The 16858-nt window shown below is 42.0% G+C and overlaps 2 protein-coding genes and 1 pseudogene across 2 annotated transcripts; 2 read left to right on the top strand and 1 right to left on the bottom strand.

Moving 5' to 3' along the window:
* Window positions 1-2206: 2206 nt before the first annotated feature.
* Window positions 2207-4707, bottom strand: LOC147852810 (uncharacterized). The gene has a single exon (XM_087333556.1). The coding sequence runs from the start codon at window positions 4643-4645 to the stop codon at window positions 2435-2437; it is 2211 nt and encodes a 736-aa protein (XP_087189682.1). The 5' UTR covers window positions 4646-4707; the 3' UTR covers window positions 2207-2434.
* Window positions 4708-8697: 3990 nt separating this feature from the next.
* On the top strand, window positions 8698-8875 carry LOC147852809 (U2 spliceosomal RNA; annotated as a pseudogene).
* A 4608-nt stretch (window positions 8876-13483) lies between these two features.
* On the top strand, window positions 13484-16562 carry LOC147852808 (uncharacterized). Its single transcript, XM_087333442.1, has one exon. It carries the CDS (start codon window positions 13502-13504, stop codon window positions 16502-16504), a length of 3003 nt encoding a protein of 1000 aa, XP_087189568.1. The 5' UTR covers window positions 13484-13501; the 3' UTR covers window positions 16505-16562.
* The last annotated feature ends 296 nt before the right edge of the window (window positions 16563-16858 follow it).

The raw sequence follows: 16858 nt of genomic DNA, 5'->3' as shown, positions 1-16858 counted from the left end.
GCTAGAATACAAAGTGGTGACATAGTGGTGACTCTTGACCGTTGGAGTGTTTATTCACTCTCAAGGTGAGTTCACACACTAGATCAAGTTGAGCTTGATTCCCAACACTAGTAATACTTCGTTTTCTCCATGGATGTAACTCAAGTAGTAGTGCCTAAGCAGGAACTGGTGCGTCTTGTACTTCCAATATGCGTAGTTGCTTCCGTCCAACTTCTCTATCGAAAGAGCGCCACCTATTCCTCTGTCCATTTTTCTATTTGTTCTAGTTCGGAGATTAAAAACTTGCCTATGTTAAAGCGCTTGTCAGCAGTAGAGGATTCTCAACCCTCGCGCTCTGATACCATGTAAAGAGTTTCATATGTGGAAACTTATGAGCAATAAACACAGTCAGCTCACCCGGACAGCAATAGAGAAAACACAAAGATTCTACACAGAGAGTTGGAGCGAGAGAGACAGAGATAGCAAAAGACTAAAAAACTCAATTAAAAAATAATACACTCTGTACATATGATTATACTCAATGAGCACTTTTATACAAGCCCTGACAGCATGCTAACACAAGTATCATTGATACTTTAATGCTCACATAAGATCATTTGACACTAACTCCTAAAAGTATTCCTATTTAATAGAATAGGAATATAGGCCTCTAATGGCCTGTCAGCTTATCCGATGGGTCTTCATCTGATCCAGCGCTCGACTTCTTCAGCCGATACAACCCATGTTGTGCTTGCTTCTCAACATATATTAAGTGCTTCTCCTTAGGACACACCGTGTACTTGTGTTTCCATTTTTGAAAAATAGAATTGCTTTCTCTTTACAGAAAGCTAGTCCTGGTTCATAATAGACATTTGGGACTATAATCTCGTTATTATCTGACAATCTGAATTGAATACTTCCTTTCACGATTGTTGTTTTTCGTATGTTGTCTCCAAAAGTAACTGATAATGAATTGGACAGAACGTGATAGCGGTTTAACCAGTCCTTTCGATATGTGAGGTGATGTGTAGCACTAGTGTTTAGGTACCATGTATCATGTTCAATTTTTGCCTCTTTTGCAGTGACATGGTATGCCTACAAGACATTATCATCTTCTAGTATTTCATCTAAATCCCCTCCAAATTCTGAATATTCTTCTAATTTCGAGTTTGATTTTCCTTCTAATGTTGCATTATTCTATTGTGATTGTCTTTTGTTTTCTGCAGCTTGCTTGAATTGACATACCATTTCTATATGCCCTTCTTTCTTACGGTATCTGCAAATAAGTTTGAAACCACGATTTGACTGTTTTGTTGAAGCTTTCCAAGCATCATTTACCTTGTTGGTACTTGATATTTTTGTATAATTTTCCATAAGTATCTAATTTAGCTCTATATCTATTATTATAAGATGATTTTTGTGTTTTGCGAAATGCTGCAGTCATTGCCAGAGACGGAGTGGATTCTTTTAATTTCCGCCGAATTTTTTCATGGCGGATCTTGGTAATCAAACGTAGTGACAAACATGCTTCAGGATTCTTGAATTTTACTCAATAGGAGCCCAATCTTCATTTCTTCCGAGATTTCATTTCCTGTAGTGGCGGCTTCTTCGAGATATGTCTCCCAAGTATCCAACAGGTAAGAACATCTGAATCTTCTTCCTGCAAAATACACATGTGAAACAAGGTAGCAAGAGTATGGATTCTAGAAACACGGTAAGAAGAGTATGAAACATTTGTTTTAGTTTGAACCACATTTCTACTACAATCGCCTGCTTGTCTTCTATATGTAGCAGTATATCAAGCTTTGCCCTTTTGTCTTTGTTTTTACATTCTTTCCATGCTTCTGATTGTGTACTTTTTGGTGCTTGACAAGTTCTTGTGGTGGCTTCAAGTAGCTCCTCCAAGTCAAGCAGTAGCTCCATCCTCCATTTCCAAATCCTTTAGTTCTTTGTAGTAAGTTTATCTACCGAGCATTTTCTTGCCCGAGTTTGCCATAATGTTGAGGTTGTTGTCTTTCTTTTCCGCAGAAGTAGAGTATGGAGCAGGTAGTATATTTTCAGGCTTCGTACTACTGACACCACGTAAAGCTTTTGACACAAAGCATACAATTATAACAAGTAGAAGTTATGGAATAAGTTGGAACAACAATAAGGAATTTGATTAAGTCAACAATACAACAACTAAGAACTAAAAGATGCATAGAGCAATTAAACTAGCAGAGAGCAGCTAAACCAAGTAGTAGAGAAAATGGAGGGAAATATGAGGTAGGCTTCTTGATTTATAACTACCATGAAAACTCTTTTTTACTAATAATAACTTCTTCTAGTGTGGGGTTATATTTAGCAACTAAGTAAGTTGTTGCTCATTGTCACTAATTACTTAATTATAGCTTCTAAGGCTCTTGACCAACAATAGCTTCTAAGACTCTTGACCAACAGCTACTACTGATTCACTTCAAAAATTTAAGGAGAGGGGACGGAAGAGGAATATGCCAAGTGCAAGCCCGGCCGGATAGCCCACTAGAAGTCCCCATTGAGATACATACTCACGAAACCAAATCACAATTAATAATCGCTGCTGCGTTTGCCCGCCTGTGCTTATGCTTCTGCTGCCCACATCACTACTACTTGCACTGTTGTTGCAGGAGGAAAGAGGGCAGCCATACAGCCCCGGGTTGTTCTCAAAGCTGGCAAACGTGAACCTGGTATCAAAGCTGTTCTGTGTGGGAATAGGTCCTTCCAGATGGTTGTGGGCGAGGTTTAGAGTAGAGAGGCTGTCCAGAGACGTGAGATCTTGTGGGATGCCACCGCTGAGCTGGTTGTAGGACAGGTCCAACTCCTCCAACTGCATCAATCTCCCGAATGTACCCTCACCTATGGGCCCGCTGATTCGGTTGTGGGACAGGTTGGCTCCTGTCAAACCCTGCAGCTCCCCGAAGCTCTCCGGAATTTCGCCTTCCAGATCGTTCATGGACACATCAAAGTAGATCCGTGCACTCAAAACACAGTCAAGAATTTGGACAGTGTTCTTCAGCGTGACAGGCACCTCCTCGTAGAGGGTTGTCTGGTTACTGTCTGCTGTTTGATTGAGCTTGAAGTAGGAGAGGTGCGTGAGAGTTGCAGGGAAGCGACCACTGAAACGATTGTTGGAGAGGTCTAGTGCCTGTAGACTGGGAAGCTTCCAAACCCAACCAGGGATGTCTCCGCTTAGCTGGTTGTAGCTCACGGAGAGGACCCTTAGATTGGATAAACCAGAGATGTGAGGAGTATCAGTATTGCCTAAGGTTCCCGTGAGATATTTATTCCTCTGCACATCAAAGACGACCAGTTCCTTACTCTCTGTTAGACCAGCAGGTAGCTCCCCTTCTAAAGCATTTTCATAGGCACTAAAACTCCAGAGATTCGGCATCTTGGACAGATCCAAGCTCTCTATCTTCCCAGTCAAATTGTTTTGAAAGAGACGTAAGACCTGAAGCGCCGTCAGATTATGTAAAGCGTCGACAGGGACAATCCCTTCTAGGTTGTTTGTAAATAGCGAGAGTTCCTGGAGGTTTATGAGCGTTCCCAGCTCACTGGGGATGGAACCGCTGAGAGTGTTGAACCCTAATCGAAGGATGGTGAGTTGCGAGCAGCTACCGAGTGCAGCTGGTATCTTCCCTGTCAGTTTGTTGCTCTGGAGAACCAAGGACTGTAGCTGGGTGAGGTTCCCGAGGCTAGAAGGGATGGGGCCTCCCAGGTTGTTGTTTTGGAGGTACAAGGTCTGTAACTGGGTGAGGTTCCCGAGGCTAGAAGGTATGGGGCCCTCCAAGTTGTTGCTGTCGAGATCCAAGATACGCAGCTGGGTGAGGTTCCCGAGGCTAGAAGGGATAGGGCCTGAGAAGTTGTTGCTCTGGAGACCCAAGATCCGTAGCTGGGTGAGGTTCCCGAGGCTAGAAGGGATGGGGCCTGAGAAGTTGTTGAAAGAGAGAGCCAAGTACAATAGCTGGGTGAGGTCCCCGAGGCTAGAAGGGATGGGGCCTGAGAGGTTGTTGAACTCGAGAAACAAGTACAGTAGCTGCGTGAGGTTCCCGAGGCTAGAAGGAATGGGGCCTTCCAGGTTGTTGAACTCGAGATCCAAGTTCTGTAGCTGGGTGAGGTTCCCGAGGCTAGACGGGATGGGGCCTTCCAGGTTATTACCCTCGAGATGCAAGGTCCGTAGGCGGGTGAGGCTCCCGAGGCTAGAAGGAATGGGGCCTGAGAAGTTGTTGTAGGAGAGGTCGAGAAGAGAAAGGGAAGGGAGGAGAGGGAGAGAAGGGGAGATGGAGCCAGAGAGGCTGCAGGAGGAGAGGTTGAGGGAGGTGATGTGGAAGCGGTCGTCACAGACTAGGCCGTACCAGGCAGCAGAGCCATTGGCGGGGCAGTAGGAGGGTGGTGCCGTGGTGTGGACAACATCTCTATCACTAGTAGAGGTGGAAGTGGAGATGGTGGTGGTGGTGGTCCAGGAGGAGAGGCAAGAAGAGGGGTCATGGGTGATGGCATCCTTGATTGCTATGAGAGCTTGGGCTTGGGCTTGCACTACCGCCACGTCAGAGGTGGAGGAGGAGGTGGTGGTGGTGGTGGTGGGAGAGGGAGTGAGCGCCACAGCCACAGCCACAGCTACTGGCAGAGCCAGAACCTCCGCAGGCATTACGGAATGTATGATGAGAATAAGGATTGAGAGGAGATGGAGAGTGCATGGGAAGCTCAGCATCTCGTGAACGGAGTGTTGGATAAAGAGGATGGAGGAAGAGTGAGTGAGTGAGTGAAAGAGGTGGAAACTTTCAAACTATGGAGTAGAGGAAACCAACAGCACTAAGGGAATGACTACATTTGAAGGTGGAACCAAGTGTTGGTCAGATGAATCCAGCACTAGACATAGTATTCATCATGTGCACGTCCATCGTAACCTCTTCTTGGTGGGATCCCCCTGGGACAAGTTTAATTTGGAATGCATCATTTTTCTTACAGAATGAACAATTTTCAAAGACATGAGATTTTGATATTTCTCCTTCCAAAAGAAAGACTTTTGAGTGATTGATTTCAAAGGCGGGTCAGTGACCTTAAAACCTTTCCTCTTTTTCACACCAGACAGCACAACAATAATTACATTACCACACAACCCAACCTCTCCACAAGCGTTTTTTTTCACTCCAAAGCTCATCCAATATATTCACTTTGGAATAGTAACCGAAATGGCTTCCTCAATGAAAGCTTCACAAACATCTTCATAACTGTCACCATTTTCATAATAATCATTATAACGATAATGATCCTTGAGACAATCATCAATATCCACATTCCACATCAACTTGAACTATTTGAGCTTGGACATCACTTTGAGGTTGGGACTTCTAAACTTTCTTTTGGCATGACATTCTTGAGTTAGCATTTAAATATTTTACAAAAAAATATTATTATAATGCATTCCTCCGTATTTACTATTTCGAGTTTTCGTTATCCATAGCCTCTGCGTTTGAAGAAACAATTACCATTACCATAGTTGATACAGATTCGGGAAAACTTTTGTAAAAGCATGCTCCTTTCTTATCTAATGTTTAAGTTTGTCTCACAAGGCTAGTCAATCATTGCATTTTTTTGTAACTTTGAAGTTTTTCCCAACCTCAACGATTTTGTTTGGATTGTTTCTTCACCACCCTCAACAATGCAAGATAATTTCTTGTCCGGCCCACATGTACAGTCAATTGTCTTTAAACATCAAGTCTAGATCATACCCATCTACCTTCCATCTTCCAAAATAATTAGTTCCACCTTAGGGCTAGTCATAGCAATGGGTCATAAGTAATATTTAGTGAATTCGTTTAAAAGTGGTAGCACTAAACCAAGCTTTCTTCATGAATCATTGAAATCAGGAAAAGATTCATGATAAGATAGGTTCACCAAGTTATTGAAATTAACACACATATTTTACATGTGATTTTTATATTCTTTGACACATTCAAGAGCTCAATCAAGACTTATGAAATTCAAGGGCAACTTTTATCTAATGTCGACCAACACACCCAAAAGAGAAAATGTGAACATACCTACAAGATTCATATTTCTAAGGTCAATCAAGTGATATGGGGAAAAGTAAGAAGAAGTTAATACAACAAATTCAATGGAGGCACATTGCAATTTTCCCCAATGTTGGTGACATACGAGAACTTTGGCACAAAAACAATTTGTCAATCATCAAATTAATTATCAATGCGAACAACCAAAATGATGGCAATACAACCAAGAAACTACCCCACTTTTATATATAGAGGAGAACTAATACAAATGGTGTAAAGCCTCAAATATCGTAATATTATGTCTCACTGACAAGTAGGTGGAATGTATGCAATAGGTCTAGACTTCAAGTAGGTTGAAATAGTAATTGTACAATTGAGATGAAACTAAAGTGACATTTAAGTATGGAAAGTAAGATTTATGTCATCAAACGTTAGTGGTTGAAGTGTTGCTTTATGGAGTGAAAATTTAGGGTAGCACTATCTCACTTAGTGCATGGGATGAAATAGAGAAAATTAACAAACAATTGTAACATGGACAATTAGGATTAAAATCTGCAACATCGCATCCTCTCATGTTATTAGAAGTAGGTGTTCAACCAATAGAGATGCTAGTCATATGACAATTATATATGCAGTATGTCACAAAAGCCAAGAATATACTTGATCACATATTGCCAAAACAAGTTTGCAATGTAGGATGCAAGGTAAAAAGAAAAGAAGAGCAAAATCCCTTCATTGGTTTCGATGCCCGACATTATGAAATGGTTTAAGAGATGGGGAAATAGAAGGTATGTTGGGGTAATAGGTGATCACCGAGGAGAAAAGGAAAGGAAAGGAAAAAAACAGAAAGGTTGCTCCCAAAGCGTCATTCTTTCTAGTCTCCACCATAAATATTACTAGACACGTTGAGGATGAAGTGGCAAGATGCTAAAATGCCAAATTTAGAATATTACATTGTGAATGTTAACCTTCAATGTTTTTCCCTGATACAACTTAGGAAAGCCAAAATGTATCTATCCACACATTATTACTCCCAAGAGCCTTGGCTCTCAAAGAGGCCTTACAATTTTTCAAACTTGCTTACACGAGGAAAGTCACTTGAGAGATAAATGTTTATATTGTTGCTTCTTAGACTTCAAGAAAGCTTCTGATATGGTAATTCGTGAGCATCTTTGGAGGCGAATGGAAGAACTCGAAGTGCCAAGTGAATATACACTTGCAATTTCCCGAATCTATAAGAAGGTTATGTGTTGCGTGCATATGGGTGATAGACTTTTAGAGAGTTTCACTAGCATTATTGGTGTTAAGCAAGGATGCCCACTCTCACCATCTCTATTTGGTCTATGCATTGATCAATTGGAAGAAATAGTTGCAAAGTTGGTAAAGGAAGAAGCGTTGAAGAAGTTGTCATCGGGAATGTGATCATTATGCTTTTGTTATATGTTGATAATATAGTGTTTTTTTGCAAATAGTTTAGGGAATGCACAAAAGCTTATAAAGGTGTTAGAAATGAATTGCATGCACACTACATTTAGTGTCAATGGCGCTAAAACAAAGATTATGCTTGCAAAGAGCCAAATAAATAAATAAATCGTTATGTACAATAATCAACCACTAGAGCGTGTGGAAAGATTGAAATCTATTTAAATCATAGATGGAATCAATGTGCTGCCCGTCAACAAGAGGTGGGAAAGAGATCATAGTATGCATTTTAGAACACATGGAATCATGGAGAAATTATGTGATGTGGGGTAGTATCCCTAAATTTACTTGGAAAGAGTTTGAGAATGTCCAAAAGCATTTCTATAATTTAAGAAACAAATGCCATACACCCTTTTACTTGAGACGATATCACTTCCCATTGAGATCAAGACCATGGAAAGGGTTCTTGAATACATGCTCAAGGTTCAAAAAAGTCTCTCATATCGGCTTTTTTGGATTGCACGGGAAGTAGTCCATCCACTTCAACCAAATTTCAGGGAAATGAAATGGATGCCAGCAAGTTCGAAATTTTCTTCCATGTGTGTAGCTATCTAATTCTAATTAATCCCAGAAGAGTACAAACCATTAGCGTGTTTGTAAACTTTCCAAGTTCCTTTCATCCACATTAATATAATGTCAATGCACTTCATAACTTCCTTTCTTCCACCCACCTATCTAATAAATTGAGAATCCCAAGGTAATTTTGCAGTGAAATATTAATGTTGTGTGCTCAATGTAACTCAATTACCTGATGATAGAGTCTGGGGCCAATGGTTGAGTACAACTCTTCATGTGATTGTATGCCCCTGAGATTAAGTTTGAAGTGAGATGTTCACGAGCTGAGCTTACGTATGTCTTTAGCATAGGTCAGCTGGGAACAAGCCATGTTCAAAATAACAAATAACTGCCATGCCCTCCCCATGCATGAGGAGCTGCACCTTGAACAGTCTATTAGAAATCATTGTACCAAAGCCACGCACTTACTTCATCATCCAGGTCTTTGCCGTGAAGAAGTAAATATTGGGTTGTATGGTATTATTGTGTGTTTCTTTTTCTCCTATAAACGTATGGTATTATTGTTTTTTAGTGTGAGGGGAGAAGAAGATTAGATAAGGTCAAAGTCGTAAGGAGAGACAGGTATCCCACATGCAGAAGCACGTTTAAGACGTCATATAAGTATGGAAGTAGAAGCGCAGAACAAATCATGCTTTTCTCGGTCTTTTGGCTAAGATCAAGTGTAGTATATGTCCTTACCAGTTTAATATATGATTTTAACCTAATTTCTTTCATGGGGGCAGCCCCTGCACGAGGCAACTTGCTGTCTCTGGGAGCTGCTTGCTTTGACTAGGTATTGCACGAATGCCGAGATCATACAGGCGCATATGGCAAGGTGATGTGATATATGATGGGTGTGCACATGGAAAATACTGTGTTTTTGGTTGGGAAGGGCCCATACATTGTTCTGAGACCAACTGGTGCGATTCACACGGCAAACACTCTCTATTCTCTGGTTGGGTCACTAATGCCACTTGTCATAGCCGTGCCCAGAAAATGTAAATAATGCACGACTTGGACAAGCCATGGGCAGTGTAGGGCTGGTAGTACTTGACATCTTGATGTATAATATTTAGTGTATTTTACATATTCATGTATGTATTATAATATCTTCTCTATAGTTATTTGACATCCATGACCGCTGAGTGGCAACTATGCATAGAGAAGACATTCTCTTGTAAGAACCATCTAGTTCAACCCCAATCTCTGACACATCCTCAATTGCAACAAACATAGATCAATAAACTTTAACTATCGTTGAAGTGGAGATAGCGGCTTAACTGATTGAAGTTTTAATTCAACACAAACAAAAACAAAAGCTTCTCTATTCGTATGTTAATTATAAGCTCCCTTTGTATATATATGAAACATTAACAAGCTAACCTTTAATATAAATTTCATACATTTGTTTGCCATTTATATTTCCTTCTCATTTATCCCACAGAAAGCACAGAAGAATGTCTTCCCCATTGTTTCAATTTGGGATCTTTTGCAGATATGATACATGGTAACAAAATAAAGTACTTTATGTTCAGAGAGCAATTTACAAAGGAAGTTGTTGCGACCAGACTAGAAAATGAATTGTCACAAAAGGAATCAGAAAACCTGTGGATCCAAATGATAAATTAAAATTCTCCATAGCGTTTCCAAAGTGCCTGGAATTCTTCTCTGAATGTGTTTAATCTTGCTTTCAAGTTAGGAGTCCTCAGGCTTGCATGTAGAATAATGCCTGTTTGCATGTAAAGAGATGATCAAAGAAGTATTGAGCCAAAAGGGTACAAAATATTTTTGAACAATATATTATCTACTGTTGTTCCTCTGTAATTTAGCATGGCTCACATGGAATAGTCTTCCACTTACATGCCAACACAATTGCAAGAGTTCCAAAGACAGTGAGTGCCGCAAAAATATACTTTAAAAGTCATTCAGTAATCAGGACCTAGATGGCCTTGTAGAGAAGCGGTCCAACACTTGTTGGGCTATCTCTTGCAGTCCTCCAGAGAAAATCCGAGTTCTTGCTTAAAGGATTCATTTCAGTTGGTGATCTTAGAGAAGCGAGACTATGTGTTGAAGAGCCGCAAAGCCTAGACTTCCATTCTCAGTTGGTGCAAATGGTCATTAGAAGGCCAACAACGGTAGAGAGGGATCTGGTAAAGAAGCTCTTCGTAGATTTATGGGCAGAAAAGGTTTTGTCAGGCAAGGATATTAAGACTCACAACAGAGCAGCTGGAAGATGTTGCCCTTGACAATCCTTTGGCACCTAAGCATTTTGGGGATCTTATTGGGAAGTTGATTCTTTCTGATGTCATTGGATTTGGATTCTTGGTGGATATCGTAAAGAAAAGTGAGGATGCCTTTCTCAAGAGGCAAGTGTATGATTCGACATTTAGGGCTGTCAAATCTGAACCCAATGCATAGAGTGTGTTGAGCCAGCAAGTTGTTTGAGATGAATGTGAGAGGCTATTATTAGCCTCCACGTGAGGAGCGACATGTTTTTAAGATTGTCTTCTATACATGTGCCCCAACACCCCATCTCACATCGCGATGTGTGTGAGCTAAGTTGCATAGAAGCAATGGCCAAGATGGCAGACAATCGGATAGGCTCTAACATGTGTCGATGTGTGTCGTGAAAAATATGGTTTTGTAGTTAGGTGCAACTTGTGTAGTATAATGTGTGAAGCATGAGCCTCCACATTTTCCCCATGTTATGATACATTGCCGTTGCTATGAGGATTCTAGTGATGCATGTTAAAGCAAGTGTATTGCATCCCATTTACCAAACCATTTTTCCATATCTTGCATCTAATCAGAACACAAAATTTTGCTTACTTCTCGTGCAATCCTAAGAAGTCGATATGAGAGACTTTTTTGAACCTTGAACATGTATTCGACAACCCTTTCCATGGTCTTGATCTCAATGGGAAATGATATCATCTCAAGTAGGAGGGTGTATCGTGTTTGTTTCCTAAATTGTAGAAATGCTTTTGGACATTCTCAAACTCTTTCCAAGTAGATTTAGGGATGCTATCACCTATCACATAATTTCTCCATGATTCCACGTGTTCTGAAATGCATAATATGCTCTTTTTCCCACCTCTAGCTGACGGCTAGCACATTGATTTCATCTATGATTTAAATAGATTTCAATCTTTCCACACACTCTAGTGGTTGATTATTGTACATAACGATTTATTTATTTATTTGGCTCTTTGCAAGCATAATCTTTGTTTTAGCGTCGTTGACACTAAATGTAGTGTGCATGCAATTCATTTCCAATACCTTTATAAGCTTTTGTGCATCCCCTAAAGTATTTGAAAAAACACACTATATTATCAACATATAACAAAAGCATAATGACCACATTCCCGATGACAACTTCTTCAACGCTTCTTCCTTTACCAACTTTGCAACTATTTCTTCCAATTGATCAATGCATAGACCAAATAGAGATGGTGAGAGTGGGCATCCTTGCTTAACACCAATAATGCTAGTGAAACAATCTAAAAGTCTATCACCCATATGCACACAACACACAACCTTCTTATAGATTTGGGAAATTGTAAGTGTATATTCACTTGGCACTTCAAGTTCTTTCATTCGCCTCCAAAGATGCTCACAAAGTACCATAACAAAACCTTTCTTGAAGTCTAAGAAGCAACAATATAAACATAAATCTCTCAAGCGACTTTCCTCCTATGTAAGCAAGTTTGAAAAACTGTAAGGGCTCTTCGAGAGTCAAGGCTCTTGGGAGTAATAATGTGTGGATAGATACATTTTGGCTTTCCTAAGTTGTATCGGGGAAAAACATTAAAGGTTAACATTCATAATGTAATATTCCAAATTTGGCATTTTAGCATCTTGCTACTTCATCCTCAACGTGTCTAGTAATATTTATGGTGGAGACTAGAAAGAATGACGCTTTGGGAGCAACCCTTATGTTTTTTTCCTTTCCTTTCCTTTTTCTCCTCTGTGATCACCTATTTCCCCAACATACCTTCTATTTCCCCATCTCTTAAACCATTTCATAATGTCAGGCATCCAAACAAATGAGGGGATTTTGCTCTTATTTTCATTTTACCTTGCATCCTACATTGCAAACTTGTTTTGGCAATATGTGATCAAGTATATTCTTGGCATTTGTGACATATTGCATATAATAGTCATATGACTAGCACCTCTATTGGTTGAACACCTACTTCTAATAACATGAGAGGATGCGATGTTGAGGATTTTAATCCTAATTTTCCAGGTTACAATTGTTTGTTAATTTTCTCTATTTCATCCCATGCACTACGTGAGATAGTGCTACCCTAAACTTTCACTCCATAAAGCAACACTTCAACCAGTAACGTTCGATAACATAAATCTTACTTTCCATAGTTAAATGTCACTTTAGTTTCATCTCAATTGTACAATTACTATTTCAACCTACTTGCAGTCTAGACCAGTTGCACACATTCCACCTACTTGTCAGTGATACATAATATTAAGATATTTGAGGCTTTACACTATTTGTATTAGTTCTCCTCTATATATAAAAGCGGGATAGTTTCTTGGTTGTATTGCCGTCATTTTGGTTGTTCGCATTGATAATTAATTTGATGATTGACAAATTGTTTTAGTGCCAAAGTTCTCGTATGTCACCAACATTGGGGAAATTTGCAATGTGCCTCCATTGAATTTGTTGTATTAACTTCTTCTTACTTTTCCCCATATCACTTGATTGACCTTAGAAATATGAATCTTGTAGGTATGTTCACATTTTCGCTTTTGGGTTTGTTGGTTGACATTGGATAAAAGTTGCCCTTGAATTTCATAAGTCTTGATTGAGCTCTTGAATGTGTCAAAGAATATACAAATCACATGTAAAGTATGTGTATTAATTTCAATAACTTGGAGAACCTATCTTATCAAGAATCTTGTGTTGATTTCAATGATTCATGAAGAAAGTTTGGTTCCGTACTACCACTTTTAAACGAATTCGGTAAATATTACTTATGACCCATTGCTATGACTAGCCCTAAGGTGGAACTAATTATTTTGGAAGATGGAAGGTAGATGGGTATGATCTAGACTTTACGTTTAAAGACAATTGATTGTACATGTGGGCCGGACAAGAAATTATCTTGCATTGTTGAGGGTGGTGAAGAAACAATCCAAACAAAATCCAAAATCGTTGAGGTTGGGAAAAACTTCAAAGTAACAAAAAAATGCAATGATTGACTAGCCTTGTCAGACAAACCTAAACATTAGATCAGAAGTGAGCATGCTTTCACAAAAGTTTCCCGAATCTAAATAAACTATGGTAATGGTTGTGTACAAACATAATTGTTTCTTCAAACGCAGAGGCTATGGATAACGAAAGACTCACTCACTCACTCCTCCATCCTCTTTATCCAACACTCCGTTCCTCCTCCGTTGGTTTCCACCATACTTCATATTCCGTTCACGAGATGCTGAGCCTCCCATGCACTCTCCATCTCCTCTCAATCCTTATTCTCATCATACATTCCGCAATGCCTGAGGAAGTTCTGGCTCTGCCTGTGGCTGTCACGCCCACTCCCACCACCTCCTCCTCCTCCTCTGACATGGCCGTAGTGCAAGCCCAAGCCCAAGCTCTCATAGCATTCAAGGATGCCATCACCCATGACCCCTTCTCTTGCCTCTCCTCCAGGATCACCACTACCACCACCATCTCCACCTCCACCACGGCACCGCCCTCCTACTGCCCCTCCAACCGCACCGCTGCCTGGTACGGCCTGCTCTGTGATGACCTCTTCCACATCACCTCCCTCAACCTCTCCTACTGCAGCCTCTTTGGTTCCATCTCCCCTTCTCTGGTTCTCCTCCCTTCCCTTTCTCTTCTCGATCTCTCCCACAACAAATTCTCAGGCCCCATTCCTTCTAGCCTCGGGAACCTCACCCAGCTACAGACCTTGTATCTCTCCTCCAACAAATTCTCAGGCCCCATCCCTTCTAGCCTCTGGAACCTCACCCAGCTATCGGCCTTGGATCTCTCCTTCAACAAATTCTCAGGCTCCATCCCTTCTAGCCTCGGGAACCTCACCCAGCTACAGTACTTAGATCTCGCGGGCAACAACCTGTCAGGCCCCATCCCTTCTAGCCTCGGGAACCTCACCCAGCTACAGCACTTAGATCTCGCGGGCAACAACCTGTCAGGCCCCATCCCTTCTAGCCTCTGGAACCTCACCCAGCTACAGCACTTAGATCTCGCGGGCAACAACCTGTCAGGCCCCATCCCTTCTAGCCTCTGGAACCTCACCCAGCTATCGGCCTTGGATCTCTCCTTCAACAAATTCTCAGGCCCCATCCCTTCTAGCCTCGGGAACCTCACCCAGCTACAGTACTTAGATCTCGCGGGCAACAACCTGTCAGGCCCCATCCCTTCTAGCCTCGGGAATCTCATCCAGCTACAGACCTTGGATCTCTCCCTCAACAAATTCTCAGGCCCCATCCTTTCTAGTCTCGGGGATCTCACCCAGCTACTGTACTTGGTTCTCGACGACAACAACCTGTCAGGCCCCATCCCTTCTAGCCTCGGCAACCTCACCCACCTAAACACCTTGTCCCTCCAGAGCAACAACCTGGAAGGCCCCATTCCTTCTAGCCTCGGGAATCTCATCCAGCTATGGACCTTGGCTCTCAACGGCAACAATCTGGACGGCCCCATCCCTTCTAGCCTCGGGGATCTCTACCAGCTAGGGACCTTGGGTCTCTCCCCCAACAACCTGTCAGGCCCCATCCCTTCTAGCCTCGGGAACCTCCCCCAGCTACAGGAGTTGTACCTCGGCAACAACAGCCTGAACGGCCCCATACCTTCTAGCCTCGGGAATCTCATCCAGCTACTGGACTTGGATCTCTCCTCCAACAAATTCTCAGGCCCCATCCCTTCTAGCCTCGGGAACCTCACCCAGCTATCGGTCTTGAATCTCACCTCCAACTACCTCTCAGGCCCCATCCCTTCTAGCCTCTGGAACCTCACCCAGTTATCGGCCTTGGATCTCTCCTTCAACAAATTCTCAGGCCCCATCCCTTCTAGCCTCGGGAACCTCACCCAGCTATGGTTCTTGAATCTTGAGAGCAACAACCTGGATGGCCCCATCCCTTCTAGCCTCGGCAACCTCACCCACCTACTGTTCTTGTACCTCTGCAGCAACAACCTGGATGGCCCCATCCCTTCTAGCCTCGGGAACCTCACCCAGCTATGGATCTTGAATCTTGAGAGCAACAACCTGACAGGGAAGATACCGGCTGCACTAGGTAGCTGCTCACAACTCTTCCAGCTCCAATTAGGGTTTAACACTCTTACGGGTTCCATCCCCAATGAGCTGGGAATGCTCATAAATCTCCAGGAACTCTCTCTATTTACAAACAGCCTAGAAGGGATTGTCCCTGTTGACGCTTTACATAATCTGACGGCTCTTCATGTCTTACGTCTCTCTCAAAACAATTTGACTGGGAAGATAGAGAACTTGGATCTGTCCAAGATGCCCAGCCTCGTGAGTTTTAGTGTCTATGAAAATGCTTTGGAAGGGGGGTTACCTGCTGGCCTAACAGAGAGTGAGGCACTGGTCGTCTTTGATGTGCAGAGGAACAAATATTTCACCGAATCCTTAGGCAATATTACTACTCCTGACATATCTGGTTTATCCAAGCTCAGGGTGCTCTCGGTGAGCTACAACCAGCTAAGTGGTGAAATCCCGGCTTGGGTCTGGAAGCTTCCCAATCTGCAGGCATTGGACCTCTCCAACAATCACTTTGGCGGCCGCTTGCCTGCATCTCTCACGCACCTCTCCTATTTCAAGCTCAATGAAACCGCAAACAGTAACCAGACCACCCTCTACGAGGTGGTGCCTGTCACGATTAAGAACATTGTCTACATTCTCAACTATGTGCTGAGTGCACGGATCTACTTTGATGTGTCCATGAACGATCTGGAAGGTGAAATTCCGGAAAGCTTTGGGGAGCTTCAAGGATTGACAGGAGCCAACCTGTCCCACAACCGCATCAGCGGGCCCATAGGTGAGGGTACATTCGGGAGATTGATGCAGTTGGAGGAGTTGGACCTGTCCTACAACCAGCTCTGCGGTGGCATCCCACTAGATCTCACGTCTCTAAACCTTGCTAATCTAAACCTTGCCCACAACCAACTGGAAGGAGCAATTCCTACACAGAACAACTTCGACACCAGGTTCACGTCTGCAAGCTTTGAGAACAACCCGGGGCTGTATGGATGCCCTCTTTCCTCCTGCAACACAAGCGACCACAATGCGAGTAGTAGAAGTAGAAGCACAGGGGACCCGAAGCAACAGGTATTATTGATTGTGATTTGGTTCCATGAGTTTGTATCTCCGTGGGCACTTCTGGTGGGCTATTCCGTTGGGCTTGCACTTGGCATATTCCTCCGCGATCTCCTCTCCTCAAATTTGAAGTGAATCTAGCTCTTGGTCAAGCGTGCTAGAATAATTAAAAATATATAAACATTTTAGTTTTTACCTATTTTAAAACATTTTAGAGGAAATAAATGTACCCCTACGAATTATTTTAGAAAAAGACGTGCACGTTTTAGTAACCTCTCATATCTCAACGTTTTCTAACCAATATTCTCGATCACTTCATGGTCCCCATTCAAAAAGAGAGATAATGGATCTTGTCACGATCTTACCAAATGTTGTCCACATACAGAATGTCAAATCTTTAGAGGAATATTTCCATTGAGTAGTGACCACTATGATGCTTGAATCTTTGTTTTCCCATGCAACAATCTTTCATGCTCAATAAAATATTGC

This window comes from Azolla caroliniana, unplaced genomic scaffold (genome assembly GCF_043228905.1).
Source record: "Azolla caroliniana isolate FFs.n. ecotype wild unplaced genomic scaffold, voAzoCaro1.0.p SCAF_17, whole genome shotgun sequence".
NCBI classification, from domain to species: domain Eukaryota; kingdom Viridiplantae; phylum Streptophyta; class Polypodiopsida; order Salviniales; family Salviniaceae; genus Azolla; species Azolla caroliniana.
This window is presented reverse-complemented; position numbering and strand designations above follow the sequence as displayed.